The sequence below is a fragment of the Melanostigma gelatinosum genome, assembly GCF_949748355.1.
Source record: "Melanostigma gelatinosum genome assembly, chromosome: 12".
NCBI lineage: Eukaryota > Metazoa > Chordata > Actinopteri > Perciformes > Zoarcidae > Melanostigma > Melanostigma gelatinosum.
In genome coordinates, this window is record NC_136645.1 from 447,374 (window position 1) to 471,472 (window position 24,099).

Genomic DNA, 24,099 nt, shown 5'->3' on the forward strand with positions numbered 1-24,099 from the left:
TCACTACATCTCCTGATATAAATATAATACAATTAACTTTCAAAATAAATATAATAAAATTAAATTAAATCTTCAAATATAAATATAATTAACTCTTTCAATATAAATACATTAAAATAAACTTTAAATATAAATATAATAAAATAAACATTAAATTTAATAAAATAAACTCGTTTTGCAGCAGAAAAAGCTTTTATTTAGTTTGATGCTGAAACCAGAAGAACATTTTAGATCAACAAACAGGAAGCCGATACCAGCTGGACTCAGACCAGACCCCCATCTGAGCTGGATGGATTGATCGGTTATTGCAGTGATACTTCAGAGACTCTGATCAGGATCAGGTTCCTTAGAAACATCAGACTCCCCAAACACGTAAAAAAACGTTTAGTCTTTACTGTCATTGAAAATAAATGAAGGCAGAGCGTGAAACAATACATCTTTAGATCAATAATCCCTTTGATCAGCAGCAGGAAACAAACAAAGCAACAGAAGATCCTTCATTATCGGATCCACAACCGGGTCCAGATCCAGGAGAGACCACGAGGAGGAAAAGAAAAGTTCTCCAATCCATAAAATCAGTTCTGCCATTTTAAATCCAAACTGTCCCATAAGTAAAAATCTCCCCGTTTTAACTGGTTTTAAACCATTTTAACTGGTTAAAACTTGTTTTTACACTGAGTTTAAACCGGTTTTAACTGGTTTCAAACTGTTTAAACTGGTTTTAGACCGTGTTTAATCTGTTTACGCAGATTTTAAAAATACAAATAAACAGAACTAATATCATGACTTTCATGTCAGCATTGACTTAGTATTTATAATTTAAAGACTAAACTAAGATTTGTTTCTCTCCAGAATTTAAATATTAAACTCGGAACAGTTTTTTCTTCATATGACCCTCGTCTCGTTCCGTACTTTGATTTTATTGAAAACACAGAAGGTGAAATACAGGAAGTAGGAAGTCAGTGCAGCAGTGTTGGCGTTGGCGGTGGGAGGGGTTCAGGTGAGGGGGCGTGGCCGTGTTGTAGTCCCCCTCTCTCCCCCGGTTCAGTCGAAGGGGCTGAAGTCTCTCTCCAGGTTCTCGGACTCGTCGTCGTCTGAGAAGAAGTCGTCCTCGTCGATGTCGTCCTCGTCGTAGTCTTCGTGCCACTCTGGGACGTACTCTTCGTCGTACTCGTCGTCCTCGTTCTCCTCGCGGCCCTCAACACCGTTGTTGTTGTTGTCCGAGTCTCCGGACTCCGACGCTCGGTCCGCCTTCGATCTGAGAAACAGCCAAACACAATGAATATCAGTCTTATTTCTGCGATATGAAGACCATCAATCAAATACAACACACAAAGTGTCTTCAGCTCCAAGACACTTTGCTACTTCATTTAAAATGACATGTGGTGTTCCCCAAGGTTCAATACTGGGGCCTCCTCTGTTCAACATCTACATGCTTCCACTAGCTCAGATTATGGAAAACAACAAAGTGTGTTATCATAATTATGCAGACGACACACAAATCTACATAACTATGTCACCAGGGGACTATAATCCCATACAAGGGCTGGGTAACTGCATTGAACAAATCAACTGGATGTGCCAGACTTTTCTTCAATTAAACAAAGATAAAACAGAAGTAATTGTTTCCGGTACCAAGGACGAACAATTGAAAATCACCGCTCAGCTTCAGTCACTGTAGGGCTGGGCGATAAATCGATTTAATCGATTAATTCGAATGTGTGCTTTAAGGCGATGTGTTTTATTGAAAATCGAGAAAATCGCCCCCACCCCTTTTTCCCGTAGTAGAGTGCGCGCGCATTGTTTACAAACTAAAACAATGGCGGCCAGCAGCTTCACTGCTGCCGCCGCCACCTCACAAAAACAACCCAGCATTTTGGAGACATTCACCAACTGTACTCCGCATGAGAAGAAGAGTGCCCGGTGGAAAGCCATCACGGATGCAGTCGCGATGTATATCGCAAAAGATATGGTGCCCATATACACCGTGGAAAAGCCGGGGTTTATTCACCGTCTCAAAGCTTTGGACCCCAGATACGTGCTACCAAGCCGTAAACATTTGTCTGACGTTGCCTTGCCTCGGCTGTACAATAGTACACGCCAAAGGATCTCTGCGGAGCTGGAGGGGATGTCATTCTACTCCGCAACAACTGACCTGTGGTCCAGCAGGTTGACCCAGACACCGATCCACTTGACTGGTGGAAGCGTCACCAACTTAACTTTCCAAGGCTAAGTACTTTAGCAAAGAAATACCTCTCTGTGCCAGCTACAAGTGCCCCCTCTGAGAGGCTTTTCAGTGTGTGGGGGGGGGGGCATTGTTACATGCCACCGTGCATGCCTGAAGCCAGAGGTAGTAGACAGGCTTGTCTTCCTGGCAAAAAATATTTAGAAAAAACATGCACTACTGTTTAATACTGTTGGTTATGTTGTGAATGCACTTGATTTTGTTTACATGCACTTATTTACTGTGCAAAATATGTTATGTTGATGTTAGATCAGATGTTGCACTTTTGAAAATGTGAATGTTAAAGGGTCATATACATTTTATTTCATGCTGTGTTTGTATCAGTGTATTCAGTTAGAAAAGCTTACTGTAAAAAGTTACATTTGCACAGTTGTTTACAATGGAAGGCTACTATTTAATGCCATTTAATGTTATGTTTAATTTAATTTTATATTTAAATGATTCAGGCAAACAAAAGAGTGACCAAATACTTTTTGTATACTACAGGCACCTTTCTACAATGTTCAGGTTTTGTTCGCACTTTATTTTTATCAACCTACTTGGGAAAATCATCACAAAATAAAAGAAAAAATTGTTTTCAACAGCTTCTGTCATCTGCAAAAAAATTTGGGGGAAAAAAATCGATTTAAATCGTGAATCGGATTTTTTGTAAAAAAATCGGAGATTTTTTTTTTAGGCCATATCGCCCAGCCCTAAGTCACTGATGTTAAAACCCACAAACCAAGCCAAAAATCTTGGTGTAGTTATGGATTCAGACCTCAACCTGAACAGCCATATCAAGACAATTACAAAATCAGCCTCCTATCACCTGAAGAATATATCAAGGATTAGAGGATTTATGTCTCAACAGGATGTGTAAAACTTGTCCACGCATTTATCTTCAGCAGACTGGACTACTGTAACGGTGTGTTTACAGGTCTCTGTAAAAAATCCGTCAGAAAGCTGCAGCTGATTCAGAACGCTGCAGCTCGAGTCCTCACTAAGACCAGGAGGGTGGACCACATCACTCCAGTTCTGATGTCTTTGCACTGGCTTCCTGTCCAACAAAGAATTGACTTTAAAATCCTGCTGTTGGTTTACAAAGCACTGAATGGTTTCGGGCCAAAATACATCTCTGATCTGCTGCTACCTTATGAACCATCCCGACCCCTCAGGTCGTCTGGGACCGGTCTACTTTCTGTTCCCAGAGTCAGAACTAAACATGGAGAAGCAGCGTTCAGTGTTTCTGCTCCACATATCTGGAACAAAGTCCCAGAAAGCTGCAGGTCTGCTGAGACCCTCAGCTCATTTAAATCAAGATTGAAGACTTTTCTGTTTGCTGCTGCCTTTAATTGAACCACATTCAATTAATATATTAATCAATTTCCTGCATTTCTGCATTTTACTACTGTATTTTATTTCTTGCACTGTTTCTTTAATTGTTTTTAAATCTCCTTTTCTTTTGCCTTATGTTTTGATGCTTTTAATGGTTTCATGTGAAGCACTTTGAATTACCTTGTTGTTGAAATGTGCTGTACTAATAAACTTGCCTTGCCTTACTCTTTTATTCCTGGATGAAAATATCTGTGTTCTCTGGTTCTACATTCTCTGGTTCTACATTCTCTGTTTCCAGGTTATCAGGTTCTACATTCTCTGTTTCCAGGTTCTACATTCTCTGGTTCTACATTCTCTGGTTCCAGGTTCTATATTCTCTGGTTCCAGGTTCTCTGTTCTGGTGTCATACTCACACTTTGTTGGCGTCCTTGTTGTTGGACAGGTTGGAGTTCTGAGTGGATTCTGGTTCCTGGCTGCTCTTGGACTGATAACCCACCCTGAAGTCCTGGAGCAGACAGAAACGTAGAGAACTGGTACTGGAAGTAAACAGGTCTGGACAGGTGATGCTGAACTGCTATTTAACTGGAGAGAAACTGAGGTGGTTTGTATTGTTAAAATAATAATAATAATAATAATAATAATAATACAAACGTACTGACATACACTGACTATAGACCGGTTTATACTGGTCTCAGCCCGTCTCTCTAGACCGGTTTATACTGGTCTCAGCCCGTCTATAGACCGGTTTATACTGGTCTCAGCCCGTCTCTCTAGACCGGTTTATACTGGTCTCAGCCCGTCTATAGACCGGTTTATACTGGTCTCAGCCAGTCTATAGACTGGTTTATACTGGTCTCAGCCAGTCTCTCTAGACCGGTTTATACTGGTCTCAGCCCGTCTATAGACCGGTTTATACTGGTCTCAGCCCGTCTATAGACCGGTTTATACTGGTCTCAGCCCGTCTTTAGACCGGTTTATACTGGTCTCAGCCCGTCTTTAGACCGGTTTATACTGGTCTCAGCCAGTCTATAGACCGGTTTATACTGGTCTCAGCCCGTCTATAGACCGGTTTATACTGGTCTCAGCCAGTCTATAGACCGGTTTATACTGGTCTCAGCCCGTCTATAGACCGGTTTATACTGGTCTCAGCCCGTCTATAGACCGGTTTATACTGGTCTCAGCCCGTCTCTCTAGACCGGTTTATACTGGTCTCAGCCCGTCTCTCTAGACCGGTTTATACTGGTCTCAGCCAGTCTATAGACCGGTTTATACTGGTCTCAGCCCGTCTATAGACCGGTTTATACTGGTCTCAGCCCGTCTATAGACCGGTTTATACTGGTCTCAGCCCGTCTATAGACCGGTTTATACTGGTCTCAGCCCGTCTCTTTAGACCGGTTTATACTGGTCTCAGCCCGTCTCTTTAGACCGGTTTATACTGGTCTCAGCCCGTCTCTCTAGACCGGTTTATACTGGTCTCAGCCAGTCTATAGACCGGTTTATACTGGTCTCAGCCAGTCTATAGACCGGTTTATACTGGTCTCAGCCAGTCTATAGACCGGTTTATACTGGTCTCAGCCAGTCTATAGACCGGTTTATACTGGTCTCAGCCAGTCTATAGACCGGTTTATACTGGTCTCAGCCAGTCTATAGACCGGTTTATACTGGTCTCAGCCAGTCTATAGACCGGTTTATACTGGTCTCAGCCAGTCTATAGACCGGTTTATACTGGTCTCAGCCAGTCTATAGACCGGTTTATACTGGTCTCAGCCAGTCTATAGACCGGTTTATACTGGTCTCAGCCAGTCTATAGACCGGTTTATACTGGTCTCAGCCAGTCTATAGACCGGTTTATACTGGTCTCAGCCAGTCTATAGACTGGTTACCTGGGTGGAGTGCTGCAGAATGGCCAGCAGGCGCTCCTGGATGCGCCGGATCAGTTCCAGTCCCGTGTTCAAGTGTTCTGGTTTCAGCAGCCGGACACATGAGGCCAGGTCAGTGCACTGCAGCAGAGTCTCCTCTGAGAACACAGAAAGTACCAGTAAACACCAGTAAGACCAGTCCAAACATAATAAACTGTGCTTAGAATAACAAGAATGTCTCACCCAGCAGGATCTGCAGGGCGTTGGTGTGCAGGTCCAGAGCCTCCGTCTGCTGCTCCATCACGTCCATCTTCTCCGTCTCCTGGTTGTAGTAGCTGTAGACGCAGGAGTAGGCCAGCACCTGCAGACAGCGATGAGGGCTCAATAAATCCATTTACAAGTCGCGTCAGCAGGAGGATCATCACAGTCGGATGATGATGATGAAGATGATGGTGGTGTTACCTTACGAGCCTGAGCGAGGACTTTACAGGCGTCGATGACGAATGTCAAAGACTTCATCTGCAGAGCTTCATTAATGGACGACACTTTGTTCTCCAGGTTGATCGCAAAATCCTGCAACAGAAGCATTCATTGAGACCTCTTCACTGCTGCAGGGTCACATGTATATACATGATATATCATAGTGGTCTCTTCTGGTCTCTGTACTGGGAAGGCCGGTTGAGATGTGAACCAAACTACTGAGCTGACTAACAAGCTAGTAAGAAGACAGGCCGTCAACAACAACAACAACAACAATAAGAACCTTGGCCTGGTGGTGGAAGGTGCATCGATCGTTATAATCCTGGAACTTCTTCTCCTGCCGCGCTGCTTTACTCACCTGTAGAAACAAGATGACGAGTGTGAAAAGGTCTCAGAGAAGGAAAGAAAGTTTTCTCTTCATTTCACACATTTTATTTGGGCGGTTGAACATTTTGTTATCGTCTTTTCTTCTTCGTAAGAAGCAGTTTGAGACTTCTGTTAAAAGAGCTGGATAGATAGTCAGGTGACCGTGTCTGGACCAGCTGTGGTCAGGTGACCGTGTCAGGTGACCGTGTCTGGACCAGCTGTGGTCACGTGACCGTGTGTGGACCAACCATAGCGGAGCAGTTGTAGTAATCTTTGTGAGTCGGTTTCCAGGGTTTCAGACATCGCCAGCAGAAGCCGTGGTTACACTTGGCACAGGTCATACTGAGGAGAGAGGGACACACCCATCATCATCATTAGGTGAGTACACAGGCGAGTACACAGGCGAGTACACAGGCGAGTACGTACTGTAGGCAGCCTTCGTTCTTCTCGATCTGAGCTTGGCAGCTGGGGCAGCGTTTGGAGATGAGCTTGGCGAGGTGTTTGCTCTGAGCCTCCATAGTCATGCCTTCATAATAACCTCCATCATCCATCCACTGGGACATGTGGCTGCAGCTGGCTGGGTAGTGGGCCTAGAGGAGGGGGGGGTTACCTTCAGAGAGCTGCATACCTGTGTGTGTGTGTGTGTGTGTGTGTGTGTGTGTGTGTGTGTGTGAGAGAGAGAGACCTCGGGGAAGTTGCAGCTGAAGCAGGAGGACCAGCAGCACCTGGAGCAGGTCCCCATGCTGCCCATATTCTCCTTACACAGGATCTGATCACAGCCCTGAGGGTTGGTGCACCACGTCAGGTTAGAGCAGCACTCCACGTAGCCTCTGAGCAAGGCACTCTCATACTGAGGGGGGGGGGGGGACAGACAGAGAGAGAGGGTGATTCACAGCGACATCATGAACTGATTCAGAGACAGATCATTGATCTCTGTGAGTTGGTGGTTACCTTGGCGACGGTGTCCTTGTCGGTGAGGATGCTGAGGAAGAACAGTGAGGTGGGTTGAGCCTGGCAGTCTGTGATTGGACAGTTACAGTTCATCACCAGGTTCTGTTCGATCCTCGCCGTCAGGTACTCCTGCCAGCACGACTGCAGCACACACAACCATCAATAATCAACAACCAACCACCACCAATGAACCAACAACCAACCACCACCAATGAACCAACAACCAACAACCACCAATGAACCAACAACCAACAATGAACCAACAACCAACAACCACCAATGAACCAACAACCACCAACCCCCAATGAACCAACAAGCACCAACCCCCAAGCACCAACCAACAAGCACCAACCAACAAGCACCAACCAACAAGCACCAACCAACAAGCACCAACCAACAAGCACCAACCAACAAGCACCAACCACCAATCAACAACCAACAAGCACCAACCACCAATCAACAACCAACAACAACCAACAACCACCAACCAACAATCACCAACCAACAATCACCAACCAACAATCACCAACCAACAACCACCAACCAACAACCAACAACCACCAATCAACAACCAACAACCAACAACCACCAACCAACAACCACCAACCAACAATCACCAACCAACAACCACCAACCAACAACCACCAATCAACAACCACCAAACAACCAACAACCAACCACCAACCAACAACAACCAAGCACCAATCAACAACCACCAACCAACAATCACCAATCAACAACCACCAATGAACCAACAACCAACAACCAACAACCAACAACAACCAAGCAACAAGCAACAAGCACCAATCAACAAGCACCAATCAACAAGCACCAATCAACAAGCACCAACCAACAAGCACCAATCAACAAGCACCAACCAACAATCAACAATCAACAACCACCAATCAACAAGCACCAATCAACAAGCACCAATCAACAACCACCAACCAACAAGCACCAATCAACAAGCACCAACCAACAATCAACAATCAACAACCACCAATCAACAAGCACCAACAACCACCAAGCAGCACCAACAACCACCAAGCAACAACAACCAAGCAACAAGCAACAACCACCAATCAACAACCACCAATCAACAAGCACCAATCAACAAGCACCAATCAACAAGCACCAACCAACAAGCACCAACAACCACCAAGCAACAACAACCAAGCAACAAGCAACAACCACCAATCAACAAGCACCAATCAACAACCACCAATCAACAAGCACCAACCAACAACCACCAATCAACAAGCACCAACCAACAACCACCAATCAACAAGCACCAACCAACAACCACCAATCAACAAGCACCAACCAACAATCAACAATCAACAACCACCAATCAACAAGCACCAACCAACAAGCACCAACAACCAACAACAAACAACCAACGAGCTCATGTATGTGGCCCCACCCTGCAGCAGTAGTGCATGCAGCTCAGCGAGGGCCCCGGCTCCTTGGCGGGGGGGGCAGGGCCCAGGCAGACCGGGCAGGTGGGGGCGGAGCTAGAAGGCAGCTGAGGGTTCCTGCTCTCGAGTCCGGCGGCCGTGACGACGGTGTCGGGGTCGTCGGTGTAGCGCTGAACCAGGAGGTCCACATTCCACTTACAGTAGACCAGCAGGTGTTCAGCTCGGTCCAGGTCCAGACTCAGAGTCCCCGATACCTGAGGACAGAAAGGACAACATCACCTGTTTTTTGCCGTCTCTGTTTTGCAGTGAAAATAATCCCATCTCAGAGTGTTATGGGAAAATATGTCATCGTCTTATGCTTTAGGATTGAAGAATGTAAGTTTTTAAAAGTGCAGGCACAAAACCTATTTGAGTAGATGATTCTATCAGTTTTGCATCCAGGTGTCTTGTATTTGTTATGTGTTATCTTGTTATCTGTTTTCCTGTGCATTGTTTCTGTCTTCAAAGACGGCGACACACAGAGGTCTAGATTACGGTACTTCCTGATCAGCATCAGCTGAAGAGCATGACCCTCTGTATGCATATGTGATGTGTGATGGTAAAACAGGCTTATTCAGACTCTGTATTTCTTGTGACTGAACTCTTTGATTGGGTCACAGTGACCTAATCAAAGGAAGCAGTATAAAGGTACATGCATCTGACTGTGTTATTCAGAGCACCTCTCACAGATGACGTGATGTGTCTGTGAGACTGTGTTCTCTTTGCTTGCAAGCAAATAAATTGACTATTACAGCTTTGATCGTTCATCCAGACTCTGTTTCATTTGACATTGATTTGATAACACTTTGACACTCTTCTCCCGACTATTCATAGAAATATTCCACAACAAGAGACATCTGTAAATGTCCTCCACTCGTCACTTTAATAACAAAAATCAAACTGAACAGCATGAGTCTCTCCCAGACACTCGATTCAAATATCTTTATTGACACAACAGTCTGACCTGTTGGACAGTCCTCTGCATCAGCTGACGGACTTCCTCCTGCGTCATCGTACGACCCATCGAGAAGAGAACCGCGTCCAGGACGCCGTCCTCGAACCGCCGAGGTGTTGAAATCAGACTGCAACACACACACACTTTAATAAGAGGGTTGATAAATCCATGTTTAAGATCAAATAAAACGCGTCATATGTTGTACAGATTGTAAAGCCCCGTGAGGCTGATTTGTGATTTTGGGTTCTATCAATAAATTGAGTCACCAGAGCTTACGGATCTGGACTCAATTTAAATGTTTCATGCAGCACAATAATCAAAAGAATAGTAGAAAGACACAACAGGAGACATTGAACAAATCTGTGTAGTGGGAGAGCTGATTTAAGTTTCATCTACATCATGATGTTCTCAATTCAAATCAGATTTTGTTGCTTATTTCCCCCAAAATATTCATAATAGTTGAGATGAAATTCACCGTTTGTCTGCTTCTGAGAGATCCCTCACCAGCTTCCCACCACTGACTGACTGTTTTCGTTATTGTAAAAAAAATTACATCCATACTTAATCTTAAGTGTTACATATTATAATGAATTGTGTTATTAAATTCATCCAGTCTGTAGTTTATTATTAAAACCGAGAATAATAACTGACAAAACAGAAACTTGTTTAACACTTAATATTAAGAGTTATGACGATTTTTATTGTTTTGTTTGTGTGCAAAGTGATTCATTCAGAATGTCACATATATTACGAATAATTCTGGACATCTTCACAAACATGTGGTTTCTATTTTAACGTTCATTTGTTTGAAAGTTACATTTTGATTCTTTATGAATATCTAAGTTAAATTATCCTCATAAATCAGTAAATTATTAATGATCTTACTTATTCCAAAGAAGTCAAAAAACAACAAGCAAAAGTTTAAATCTTTTCTTTATTTTCTTTTTGTAGAAAATTAAACATTTTACATTTTGTCTGTTTTTGGAGGAATTACAGGACGAGACTTTAGTTTGAATGAGTCAGAAGAAGCTGAAGAACGTAACATAAATAAGAACTGAGCTCAGATCTGCTTTTATCTGAGAGAACAGAGGAGACACTTTATTTCACAATCACTTCCTCAAACGAACCGAGTGAAATGTGAAACCACAGCGAGAGCAGGAGGACGGCTTCTTAAAGGGACAGGACGGACACGAGGGGACGAAGATGAAGACAAACAGGAAACTGAAGCTTCTTCTTCGTGTCTGAAGAAACTAAATTAAGTTAAAACGACAGAGTTGACCGTCACAGGTCAGAAGTCACACCTGATGTCGGCCCCGTCGTCGTCCTTCCTGATATCGGTCTGGCTGAAGGAGAACTGGGCCTGGCCCTTCTGCGGCGTGGACGGATCCTCCGGCAGGTACTCCACGATGTGCGGGTTCTCCTCATTGCGGCGGACGCAGCCTTTGCCGATGACGTGCACGATGCAGGAGAGCACGTCACCGGTGCTGCAGCCGAAACGCCCGGCACCACGAGGGCGAGACGCTTCCTGTCTCTGACACGAGTCCAGCACCTGGAGGGGGGACGGGGACATGTCGTATAACGAATCGTATAACATAACGTATCGTATAACGTGTCGTATCGTATAACGTATCTTATAACGTATCGTATAACGTGTGGTATAATTTTATCGTATAACGTATCGTATAATTTAACGTATAACGCATCGTATAACGTATCGTATAACGTATCTTATAACGTATCGTATAATTTAACGTATAACGCATCGTATAACGTATCGTATAACATAACGTATCTTATAACGTATCGTATAACGTGTGGTATAATTTTATCGTATAACGTATCGTATAATTTAACGTATAACGCATCGTATAACGTATCGTATAACGTATCTTATAACGTATCGTATAATTTAACGTATAACGCATCGTATAACGTATCGTATAACGTGTGGTATAATTTAACGTATAACGCGTGGTATAATTTAACGTATAACGCATCGTATAACGTATCGTATAACGTATCGTATAACGTATCGTATAATTTGTCGTATAATTTATCATCTAACGTATCGTATAACGTGTCGGATAATTTATCGTATAACGTATCGTATAATTAGTGCTGGGCAAGTTAACGGGTCATTATCACTTTAACGCAGTCATTAATTAACGCCGACAATTATCTAATCGCGCGCTAACGCAGTTTATTTTTTTTTATTATTAAGCCCACATTTTTAACACAAGAACCGGGCAGCGAGTGGTGAACAGCTGTTTGTGCAGCGTCACTTCCTGCTGCATCTCTTACACATGAAGATAAAGTTATGAACACCGGCAGAATATCTATGATCAGAATCATTATAACTGTTATAACTGCTAGTGTGTAAAGGGAATACTGCTGCTAACAACCTGACATGTTTAAAGTGTTTACAAACCAAATAGCAGTACTTTCAAAATAAAAGTGCACAATACACTACTTTAGAATTCATGATTGAACTTTGTGCATAACAATACGATTAATCGCGATTAAACATTGTAATCATTGCCCAGCACTAATATATAGTAGATTATCGTGACCTCTGACCTTTGTTTCAGTGGTCGTTGCCGAGGTAACTAACCCATCTCTGGGCGTCTGTTACGAACTTGGCAGAGCCGCCGGCATGGAGACGAAGAAAATCCTCTGTTTAATCGTTGCCCAGCACTAAATATAATGTATCGTATAATATAACGAATCGTATCATATATCGTATCGTATATCATGCATCGTATCGTATAATATAATGTATCGTATATTGTATAATATATCGTATAATATAATATAATGTATCGCATCATATCTCATATCGTATAATATAATGTATCGTATCATATATCGTATAATATAATGTATCGTATCGTACAATACAATGTATCACATCGTATATCGTATAATATCGTGTATTGTATAATAGAATATATCGTATAATATAATGTATCGCATATCGTATAATATACCGTATAATGTATCGTATCATATATCGTATCGTATCATATAATGTATCGTATAATGTATCGTATCATATATCGTATCGTATAAGGTATCGTATCATATAATGTATCGTATCATGTATCGTATCATATATCGTATCGTATCATATAATGTATCGTATAATGTATCGTATCATATATCGTATCGTATAAGGTATCGTATCATATAATGTATCGTATCATGTATCGTATCATATAATGTATCGTATCATATATCGTATCGTATAATGTATCGTATCATGTATCGTATAATGTATCGTATCATATAATGTATCGTATCATATATCGTATCGTATAATGTATCGTATCATATATCGTATAATGTATCGTATCATATCCTGTATCATATATCGTATCGTATAATGTATCGTATCATATATCGTATCGTATAATGTATCGTATCATGTATCGTATAATGTATCGTATCATATAATGTATCGTATCATATATCGTATCGTATAATGTATCGTATCATATATCGTATAATGTATCGTATCATATCCTGTATCATATATCGTATCGTATAATGTATCATATCATATATCGTATAATGTATCGTATCATATCCTGTATCATATATCGTATCGTATAATGTATCGTATCATATATCGTATCGTATAATGTACGTATCATATAATGTAGCGTATCATATATCGTATCGTATAATGTATCGTATCATATATCGTATCATAATGTATCGTATCGTATAATGTATCGTATCATATATCGTATCGTATAATGTATCGTATCATAATGTATCGTATCATATATCGTATAATGTATCGTATCATAATGTATCGTATCATATATCGTATCGTATAATGTATTGTATCATATATCGTATCATAATGTATCGTATCATATATCGTATAATGTATTGTATCATATATCGTATTGTATAATGTATCGTATCATATCATGTATCATATAATGTATCGTATCGTATCATATAATGTATCGTATAATGTATCGTATCATATATCGTATCGTATAATGTATCTTATCATATATCGTATCTTATCATATATCGTATCGTATAATATAATGTATCGTATAATATAATGCATCGTATAATATAATGTATCGTATAGGGCTGCAACTAACGAGTTTAATAATTGATTAATCGGGTGATTATTTTTTCGATTAATCGGATAAAAAAACCAAAAGCATTAATTTCCAACCCTTTATTCAAAAACAGAACCGATCTTCAGGTTGCTCCTTGAACATCCCTGAGCTGTTAAAGTAATAATTAAAAAACAAAAAAACAAATTAACTAACATAAAAAACATACACGTGAACAAAAATGTATATTTTAGTTTAAAGGGACCTGAGCTGTCAGAACAATAAATAATTTATAAAAAATAAAGAAAAATACAAATCAGAAAACTGAACAGGATTTGTTTGAACGTGAGAACTTGTTCTCTACACAACACTCACAAACTGAATCATCACCGTGGTGCTCCGTGCCATATTATGTCGCTTTTGCATATCTTGCAATGAACACTTTTAATGTATTACGTGTGAAATGCTCCCACACCGTGGACCACTGAGGTCGTACTGATTCCTCCGCCATGTTTCAGAACAACGTTACGGGTCCGATGCTCTTTCCTCCGTTGTAAATTGTTTGATCGCATGTTTACTTTTATTGTGAAGAGCATGAAAACGGAAGTGATTTTACTGTGAAGAGACAGGAAGTAGCATGATGCATGCTACGTGCTATGATACGACAACAATGACAACGATAAGTGAAAACCGAACGTATATGTCGGGTCTGTTCACGGTAACAGTTGTTAAACTGCAGTTTTCAGGAAGTAAAGTGTTCCGTTGAAAACCAGACGTGTGTTGGTCGTCAGTAGAAGCTCCACTTCACAACAACCTGCGCTCTGCTTTTCCTTTTTTTTCCTCAAACATCTCCGCGACTTATTGAGTGGCGTAATAATCGCGCGAAGCAACGAATCGATAATGAAATTTGATAATCGATAATGAAAACTATTTTAATGATCGATTATTATCGATTTGTTGTTGCAGCCCTAGTATCGTATAACATATCGTATGATTCAACTTGAAACGTGGTCATAGAGCTTTGGAACTACACTTCCCATGATGCTTTGGGGGAAGCACAAACCTTGAAGACGAGGTTGTCGATGTGCATCTCCTTCTCCCGCTTCATGATGTGGACGATCAGACAGTAGATGTAGTTCCTCTTCCTCTCCAGCGTGCCGGCGACGTCCTCGTCCACGTTCAGGTACGTCTGTCTGGGCAGCAGCCGGACGGACGCGAGGACGCCGTCCACACTGAGAGACGCCACCTGCTGGTTCACCTGCAATACACCTGAGAGCAGACGGGGGGGGGGGTGGGGGGTGAGTCAGGGCGGAGGATGAGGATGAAGAGGATGTAGAGGATGTCATTGTTCGTGAGGAGTCTGACCCTGGAGAGGCTCCTCAGGCAGGCTGCAGGTCAGAGGTCCTCCGTCACTGATGAGAGGCAGCAGAGCGTGAAGCAGGACGGCAGCTGATAGGCTGGTGGCCTGGAGCAGAGCCTCCACCGGAACCTCCTGTAGAGAGCCCACGGTCAGTGAACGCACCACCACACACAGGTTATATCACGTTATACATCAGAGAGCCCACGGTCAGTGAACGCACCACCACACACAGGTTATATCACGTTATACATCAGATATATAAAATTACACCGCCGAACAGCATGCTGGGTACAGCTCGCTAGCTAGCTAGCTAGCCCGCTAGCACAACAGTCTGCTAGCAGCTGGGAGAGGATCCGTCGCTACAGTAACGTTACATGAAAGAACAGAACAGAGCGATGCAGGAGGAACAAAGACAGACCGGAGATGCACCGATAGAGTCTGAGCCCAAGAGAGGAGCTGGCTCTGCTGTTTGGACGTGTTCGGGTTTTAACAAATCTGACGTTTTGTGAGTTTGTCGAGCCACTGTTGTTGCCGCAGGTGGTAACACGAGCAACTTACTCCATCACCTCAGCAGAAAACACGAGTTGGAATACCAAGAGTGCGATGACGGTCGTCAACCAGTAAGGTTGGCGCGAGTGAAGCAGTGAAGCTAAAGGGTCACGCATCGCTTGAAGAGGCATTAGCTCGAGGCTGCATATGACAAGAAGAGCAAGCGGTGGAGCGACATTACCAACGCAATAAGGATGCAGCTCTGCAAGGACCTGGTCCCGCTACAGACAGTCGAGAGACTCAGAGCAATGATTAAAACACTGGATTCAAGGTACGTCTGACCGGGGCCACAACACTTCAGCCAAACTGCTATCCCAACATCAGAGGAACAAACCAGCACCTCCTCTAGTGAGCAACGCCTTCATACATGAAGACATCAACATGTTGGATATTCCATGTACTCCTGACAGTAGAGTAAGCCTCTATAAACATATAGAAAAACAATACCGTGATATACCGTGAAACCGCCAGAATCTTAAAAAATACCGTGAAACCACATATCTTACACCATATCGTACAATACATCGTACAACATATCTTATCATATATCGTACAATACATCGTACAACACATCGTATCATATATCGTACAATACATCGTATCACGTGTCACCTGTTGGCTGTTGAGCTGCAGCAGGATGAACATCTGCAGAGTGGAGACGTGAAGCTTCCAGCAGCCAAACTGAAGCTCAGCGTGACCGAGCCAAGTCCACTGGAGACGGCGAGGCTTCCAGTGACTGAGGCCGAACATGGACTGACCTGGAGACACACATCATACTGGTTATACTGGTCATACTTGTTAATGACCGAGTGTGGAAGTGGGCGAACTGGTTACTGACTGAGTGAACTGGTTACTGACTGAGTGAACGGGTTACTGACTGAGTGAACGGGTTACTGACTGAGTGAACGGGTTACTGACTGAGTGAACGGGTTACTGACTGAGTGTAGAACTGGGTGAACTGGTTACTGACTGAGTGAACTGGTTACTGACTGAGTGAACGGGTTACTGACTGAGTGTAGAACTGGGTGAACTGGTTACTGACTGAGTGAACGGGTTACTGACTGAGTGAACTGGTTACTGACTGAGTGAACTCGTTACTGACTGAGTGTAGAACTGGGTGAACTGGTTACTGACTGAGTGAACTGGTTACTGACTGAGTGAACGGGTTACTGAGTGAACGGGTTACTGACTGTGAGTGTAGAACTGGGTGAACTGGTTACTGACTGAGTGAACGGGTTACTGACTGTGAGTGTAGAACTGGGTGAACTGGTTACTGACTGAGTGAACGGGTTACTGACTGTGAGTGTAGAACTGGGTGAACGGGTTACTGACTGAGTGTAGAACTGGGTGAACTCGTTACTGACTGAGTGAACGGGTTACTGACTGAGTGAACGGGTTACTGACTGAGTGAACGGGTTGCTGACTGAGTGAACTGGTTACTGACTGTGAGTGTAGAACTGGGTGAACTCGTTACTGACTGAGTGAACGGGTTACTGACTGAGTGAACGGGTTACTGACTGTGAGTGTAGAACTGGGTGAACTGGTTACTGACTGAGTGAACGGGTTACTGACTGTGAGTGTATAACTGGGTGAACGGGTTACTGACTGAGTGTAGAACTGGGTGAACTGGTTACTGACTGAGTGAACGGGTTGCTGACTGAGTGAACGGGTTGCTGACTGAGTGAACGGGTTGCTGACTGAGTGAACGGGTTGCTGACTGAGTGAACGGGTTACTGACTGAGTGAACGGGTTACTGACTGTGAGTGTAGAACTGGGTGAACTCGTTACTGACTGAGTGAACGGGTTACTGACTGAGTGAACGGGTTACTGACTGTGAGTGTAGAACTGGGTGAACTCGTTACTGACTGAGTGAACGGGTTACTGACTGAGTGAACGGGTTACTGACTGAGTGAACGGGTTACTGACTGTGAGTGTATAACTGGGTGAACGGGTTACTGACTGAGTGTAGAACTGGGTGAACTGGTTACTGACTGAGTGAACGGGTTGCTGACTGAGTGAACGGGTTGCTGACTGAGTGAACGGGTTGCTGACTGAGTGAACGGGTTGCTGACTGAGTGAACGGGTTGCTGACTGAGTGAACGGGTTACTGACTGAGTGAACGGGTTACTGACTGTGAGTGTAGAACTGGGTGAACTCGTTACTGACTGAGTGAACGGGTTACTGACTGAGTGAACGGGTTACTGACTGAGTGAACGGGTTACTGACTGAGTGAACGGGTTACTGACTGTGAGTGTAGAACTGGGCGAACTGGTTCAGGTAGGAGCAGAGTTCGTCTGGAAACTGTTTTGTGGGTTCGTCCAGGAAGCAGAGCGAGGACACGGCCCAGCAACGTGGAGACAGAACCAGAACCTGGACCTCCACCTCCTCCTCTGACTCCGCCCACTCCTCCTCCATCATCTGCAGAAACAACAAAAGGAAAAACAGGATCAAACACATGTGTCAGTGTCATGTCAACTCAAACACGTTGAACCAAAACAACCCGGAGAAGGTTGTGTGGGTTTTTTGCCGACCTGGTCGTGCTCCTGCAGGCATCGATCCAGCTGCTGCAGGCGATACAGGTGGAACTCCTGCTGCAGCTCTGCCGACTCGCTCAGGTTCTTCAACATCTGCTGAGGGAACCGACTCGGGAAGCAGCTGCCGATCTGATCGATGACGGCGCTCTCCAGCCACACGTTCCCCTGAGCCAGCAGCCGGTCGCCCAGGTAGTACCTGAGAGGCAGAGCAGAGGGATTCGGTAAGAAGCCGTCGGCGCTGTAGGACCGGCGGCGGTTCGGCGTGGCGGCGTTCACACCTGTAGAAGTGCTCGAAGGTGTTGGCGAGCTCCAGACCCGACAGGAAGAGCATCGGCTCCAAGAACTGCTGCAGGCGCTCCAGAGTCTCCACGCTGCCCGAAGAAGAGCCGCTCACCTGGATGGTGACGTCGATGTACTGAGAGAACCGCTCACTCACCTGAGACACACACACACACAGTGATACATACAGACACAAAAAGTCCAGAAATGAAAGGTCGGTCGGTCCGTCTGACTCACGTGCATGGCTCTGAGGATGGACAGCTGCAGCAGGGCGGAGGAGAATCCGTGTCTGAGAGCGAGGACGAATGCGGTCTGCTGACCGAACAGCTCTTCCATGGCGTTCTTCAGCCGGAGGTACAGAGTCCGGTACCGCTCCACGAAGTCCGGCAGACTGCAGCTGGACTCCAGAAACCTCTTCACCTGAGGGGACAGAGACCACCTGTGTGAAGACAGACAGACATGTGAGAGGTTCCCTCTTTAGACCCTCTGGTCTGAGCCTTACCTGGCGCTGTACCACTCCCTGCCAGCAGAGAGCAATGCCCGCGATGCTGCTGCTGCTCTTCACTCTGGGCCTGGCTGAGGAGGACGAGGAGGAAGAGGAGGCCGATGGTTCTTTATTCTTACCCTCTTTACCGTCTGCAACACAAATGTTAAAAAACTGAATTTATTTCTTGATGCACTTCGTCATCGTTTAATTCAAATCTTTAAAAAAAATAAACATAAAATGATAAAACTGCAGCCAGAAACAAAAAGATAAAGCAGTGCAGTCTCTGTTCTGTTCCTTCTGAAAATAAACCGCGTCAGCGCTACAGATGGGGACAGGAAGTCAGCTTGTCAAAATAAGAGCGGTGCAAAACTGAAAGAAAAGACTTCAGGTTTGTTTTAAAAGAGGCTGAATGTGTTCAGTCAGTTCAGACGAGCATATTGCTCTCGTTCACATATTCTAATAATTATTATTTATTAAAATCATATTTCACAAGTAAAATATGTGGAAAAACATCCAGAAAAATATTCTTTAGTAAAATTTTGTTACAGTTTGTTACTTTGGTTTCTTTACTAATTGAGATTTTACACAGAAAAGATGTTTCAACACTATACGAAGTAGTTCAACCTGCTACAACTGTAAAATCCTGCATTTCATGAATGCATCAGCCGCAGTAATCTAATGGTAGAAGAGTATTTTTAGTACTTTACTTAATGAGTGTTTAACTCAGCCTTTATTGTGAAACTTCCGGTCCTCATGTGGACGTGTGAGGTGTTACAGAACAGAGTGTAACCAAACAGCAGACCTCCGACGTTACTTACTCTTCAGCTCTTTGCTTCGGTTGAGACCTTCTGAAAACAGAATAAATTCTTTAGACACTCTTCATGGTTCTTGTGATGTCACCGTGATGTCACGCCTCAGGTGTTCACAGCGGACTCACTTGATTTGACCGGCGGTTTGAGCTCCTCCCCGTCCAGCCGGCTGGTGTCCACGTGGACCAGCAGGTGTGTGAGGCGCCTCACTCTGGAGTTAAAGATGGCCGCCCGGCTTTTACAGCGCCGGGTGGACTCGGCGTTACCCAGGTACTCACTGAGCAGCCAGGACAAGGGGCTGGACGCTGAGGATTCTGGGTAAACACAGAGAGAGTGTGTGCGGAGCTGGTAGAGCCATCTTTGTGGGGACCAAGTTCAGACATTATTATGAGGACATTAGTAAGTGTGTGTGTGTGTGTGTGTGTGTGTGCGCGCGCGTGTGCACCTGACAGAGTGATGCTGTGTGTGTGTGTGTGTGAGAGAGAGTTTGTGAGTGTGTGTGAGTGTGTGTGTGTGTGTGTGACAGTTTGTGAGTGTGTGTGTGAGTGCGTCTGAGTGCGTGTGTGCACCTGACAGAGTGATGCTGTGTGAGTGTGTGTGAGAGTTTGTGAGTGTGTGTGTGAGTGCGTGTGTGTGTGTGTGACAGTTTGTGAGTGTGTGTGTGAGTGCGTGTGTGTACCTGACAGAGTGATGCTGTGTGAGTGTGTGAGAGTTTGTGAGTGTGTGTGTGAGTGCGTGTGTGTGTGTGTGACAGTTTGTGAGTGTGTGTGTGAGTGCGTGTGTGTACCTGACAGAGTGATGCTGTGGACGATGGGAGTGATCAGAGCCTCCCAGCAGGTCCGACCCAGAGCTTCAGAAGCCTCGGGGTCCGGCAGGAAACGATCAGCAAACATCTGCTCGTGTCTCAGAGCGCTGTTCAGTCTGAACACAGTGTGTGACAGCAGTAGTATCAGCAGAGTGTTACAGTACAAACAGGTCTATGGTCGGGGGGGCTCAGGTCTATGGTCGGGGGGGCTCAGGTCTATAGTCGGGGGGGCTCAGGTCTATAGTCGGGGGGGCTCAGGTCTATAGTCGGGGGGGCTCAGGTCTATAGTCGGGGGGGCTCAGGTCTATGGTCGGGGGGGCTCAGGTCTATAGTCGGGGGGGCTCAGGTCTATAGTCGGGGGGGCTCAGGTCTATAGTCGGGGGGGCTCAGGTCTATGGTCGGGGGGGCTCAGGTCTATAGTCGGGGGGGCCAGGTCTATAGTCGGGGGGGCTCAGGTCTATAGTCGGGGGGGCTCAGGTCTATAGTCGGGGGGGCTCAGGTCTATGGTCGGGGGGGCTCAGGTCTATAGTCGGGGGGGCCAGGTCTATAGTCGGGGGGGCTCAGGTCTATGGTCGGGGGGGCTCAGGTCTATGGTCGGGGGGGCTCAGGTCTATGGTCGGGGGGGCTCAGGTCTATAGTCGGGGGGGCTCAGGTCTATAGTCGGGGGGGCTCAGGTCTATAGTCGGGGGGGCTCAGGTCTATAGTCGGGGGGGCCAGGTCTATAGTCGGGGGGGCCAGGTCTATAGTCGGGGGGGCTCAGGTCTATAGTCGGGGGGGCTCAGGTCTATGGTCGGGGGGGCTCAGGTCTATGGTCGGGGGGGCTCAGGTTTACTACAGTTTTAACAGTGTTATTACATTATTAGCAGTTATAAGTTATAACTGTATTTACTGCATTATTACAGTGTTATTGAAGTATTTACTTGTTGAAGAGCTGCAGCAGCTGCATCTTGTCCTCCATCACCTCTTGACACCAGGTGTGGGCCTTGGTGCTGTAGAACAGGTAAGTTCTACAGCACAGCTGCTCCTTGAACACCGGCCAGAACGTCGGCTTCGGACCCAGAACCTCGAAACCGTGGACCCGAGTGTCGATGCCACCCTATCAGAGAGAGGAGCCAGTAGACGGGAGGGAGGAGCCAGTAGACGGGAGGGAGGGAGGGAGACAGTGGGAGGGAGGGAGGGAGGGAGACAGTAGACGGGAGGGAGGGAGGGAGACAGTGGGAGGGAGGGAGGGAGGGAGACAGTGGGAGGGAGGGAGGAGCCAGTAGACGGGAGGGAGGGAGACAGTGGGAGGGAGGGAGACAGTAGACGGGAGGGAGACAGTAGACGGGAGGGAGACAGTAGACGGGAGGGAGGGAGGAGCCAGTAGACGGGAGGGAGGGAGACAGTAGACGGGAGGGAGGGAGACAGTGGGAGGGAGGGAGGAGCCAGTAGACGGGAGGGAGGGAGACAGTAGACGGGAGGGAGGGAGACAGTGGGAGGAAAGGAGACAGTACAAACCTGCTGACATCTTTTGACCCTGATCTGGATGATGGACCAGAACCTAGTCATGTTCTCCAGGAGAACCACCCGACTGGCCGACGGAGTCACATTCACCTGCGTATAAAGACACACACACACACACACACACACACACACACACACACACACACACACACACACACACACACACACACACACACACACACACACACACACACACACACACACACACACACACACACACACACACACACACACACACACACACACACACACACACACACACACACACACACACGAGTTTTGGGGTGAAGTCACCACAGCCTTCATCAGAGAGGAGGAGGAGGAGGAGGAGGCTCACCGTGTTCAGTTCTGTGTTGATGTTGGTTGGGTCGTCTCCCCCCAGAACCAGGACCCGGGCCGGCATGTAGCTCGAGTCCTCGCTGGCCACCTGGACGGCCAGTTGTCTAAATACACAACAAAGGTTCATATTCCTCCTGAATCGGGGTTTAAACTGCAGATTAATTTAAACATCCTCCATGTTTAAACTGCAGGTTAATTTAAACATCCTCCATGTTTAAACTGCAGATTAACTGAAACATCCTCCATGTTTAAACTGCAGATTAACTGAAACATCCTCCATGTTTAAACTGCAGATTAACTGAAGCATCCTCCATGTTTAAACTGCAGATTAACTGAAACATCCTCCATGTTTAAACTGCAGGTTAATTTAAACATCCTCCATGTTTAAACTGCAGATTAATTTAAACATCCTCCATGTTTAAACTGCAGATTAACTGAAACATCCTCCATGTTTAAACTGCAGATTAACTGAAACATCCTCCATGTTTAAACTGCAGATTAACTGAAACATCCTCCATGTTTAAACTGCAGATTAACTGAAACATCCTCCATGTTTAAACTGCAGGTTAACTGAAACATCCTCCATGTTTAAACTGCAGGTTAATTTAAACATCCTCCATGTTTAAACTGCAGATTAACTGAAACATCCTCCATGTTTAAACTGCAGATTAACTGAAACATCCTCCATGTTTAAACTGCAGATTAACTGAAACATCCTCCATGTTTAAACTGCAGATTAACTGAAACATCCTCCATGTTTAAACTGCAGATTAACTGAAACATCCTCCATGTTTAAACTGCAGATTAACTGAAGCATCCTCCATGTTTAAACTGCAGGTTAACTGAAACATCCTCCATGTTTAAACTGCAGATTAACTGAAACATCCTCCATGTTTAAACTGCAGATTAACTGAAACATCCTCCATGTTTAAACTGCAGGTTAATTTAAACATCCTCCATGTTTAATCTGCAGATTAACTGAAACATCCTCCATGTTTAAACTGCAGATTAACTGAAACATCCTCCATGTTTAAACTGCAGATTAACTGAAACATCCTCCATGTTTAAACTGCAGATTAACTGAAACATCCTCCATGTTTAAACTGCAGATTAACTGAAACATCCTCCATGTTTAAACTGCAGATTAACTGAAACATCCTCCATGTTTAAACTGCAGATTAACTGAAACATCCTCCATGTTTAAACTGCAGATTAACTGAAACATCCTCCATGTTTAAACTGCAGATTAACTGAAACATCCTCCATGTTTAAACTGCAGATTAACTGAAACATCCTCCATGTTTAAACTGCAGATTAACTGAAACATCCTCCATGTTTAAACTGCAGATTAACTGAAGCATCCTCCATGTTTAAACTGCAGATTAACTGAAACATCCTCCATGTTTAAACTGCAGATTAACTGAAACATCCTCCATGTTTAAACTGCAGATTAACTGAAGCATCCTCCATGTTTAAACTGCAGATTAACTGAAACATCCTCCATGTTTAAACTGCAGATTAACTGAAACATCCTCCATGTTTAAACTGCAGATTAACTGAAACATCCTCCAGGTTTAAACTGCAGATTAACTGAAGCATCCTCCATGTTTAAACTGCAGATTAACTGAAGCATCCTCCATGTTTAAACTGCAGATTAACTGAAGCATCCTCCATGTTTAAACTGCAGGTTAATTTAAACATCCTCCATGTTTAAACTGCAGATTA

General features: G+C 44.5%; 1 protein-coding gene across 2 annotated transcripts in view; it reads right to left on the reverse strand.

The window, feature by feature from the left end:
• Positions 1–183: 183 nt before the first annotated feature.
• cul9 (cullin 9) overlaps positions 184–24,099 on the reverse strand; it is a 40,849-nt gene continuing 16,933 nt past the window's right edge. The window contains exons 19-45 of one of the 2 annotated variants that reach the window (XM_079280507.1): positions 22,373–22,478; positions 22,030–22,125; positions 21,453–21,628; positions 20,515–20,648; positions 19,856–20,041; positions 19,737–19,763; positions 18,934–19,067; positions 18,669–18,851; positions 18,431–18,588; positions 18,150–18,348; positions 17,865–18,036; positions 16,231–16,376; positions 15,075–15,201; positions 14,773–14,978; positions 10,929–11,176; positions 9,637–9,754; positions 8,639–8,887; positions 7,216–7,356; positions 6,950–7,114; positions 6,691–6,854; positions 6,513–6,606; positions 6,182–6,256; positions 5,881–5,991; positions 5,662–5,779; positions 5,443–5,576; positions 3,973–4,064; positions 184–1,258 (exon numbers count right to left, since the gene is read on the reverse strand). In XM_079280507.1, coding sequence (XP_079136633.1) covers positions 1,045–1,258; positions 3,973–4,064; positions 5,443–5,576; positions 5,662–5,779; positions 5,881–5,991; positions 6,182–6,256; positions 6,513–6,606; positions 6,691–6,854; positions 6,950–7,114; positions 7,216–7,356; positions 8,639–8,887; positions 9,637–9,754; positions 10,929–11,176; positions 14,773–14,978; positions 15,075–15,201; positions 16,231–16,376; positions 17,865–18,036; positions 18,150–18,348; positions 18,431–18,588; positions 18,669–18,851; positions 18,934–19,067; positions 19,737–19,763; positions 19,856–20,041; positions 20,515–20,648; positions 21,453–21,628; positions 22,030–22,125; positions 22,373–22,478 — 3,973 coding nt within the window. In that variant the 3' untranslated portion in view covers positions 184–1,044. Of the gene's footprint in view, positions 1,259–3,972; positions 4,065–5,442; positions 5,577–5,661; positions 5,780–5,880; positions 5,992–6,181; positions 6,257–6,512; positions 6,607–6,690; positions 6,855–6,949; positions 7,115–7,215; positions 7,357–8,638; positions 8,888–9,636; positions 9,755–10,928; positions 11,177–14,772; positions 14,979–15,074; positions 15,202–16,230; positions 16,377–17,864; positions 18,037–18,149; positions 18,349–18,430; positions 18,589–18,668; positions 18,852–18,933; positions 19,068–19,736; positions 19,767–19,855; positions 20,042–20,514; positions 20,649–21,452; positions 21,629–22,029; positions 22,126–22,372; positions 22,479–24,099 lie in introns of both variants that reach the window. The other variant, XM_079280506.1, reaches the window with a different exon arrangement.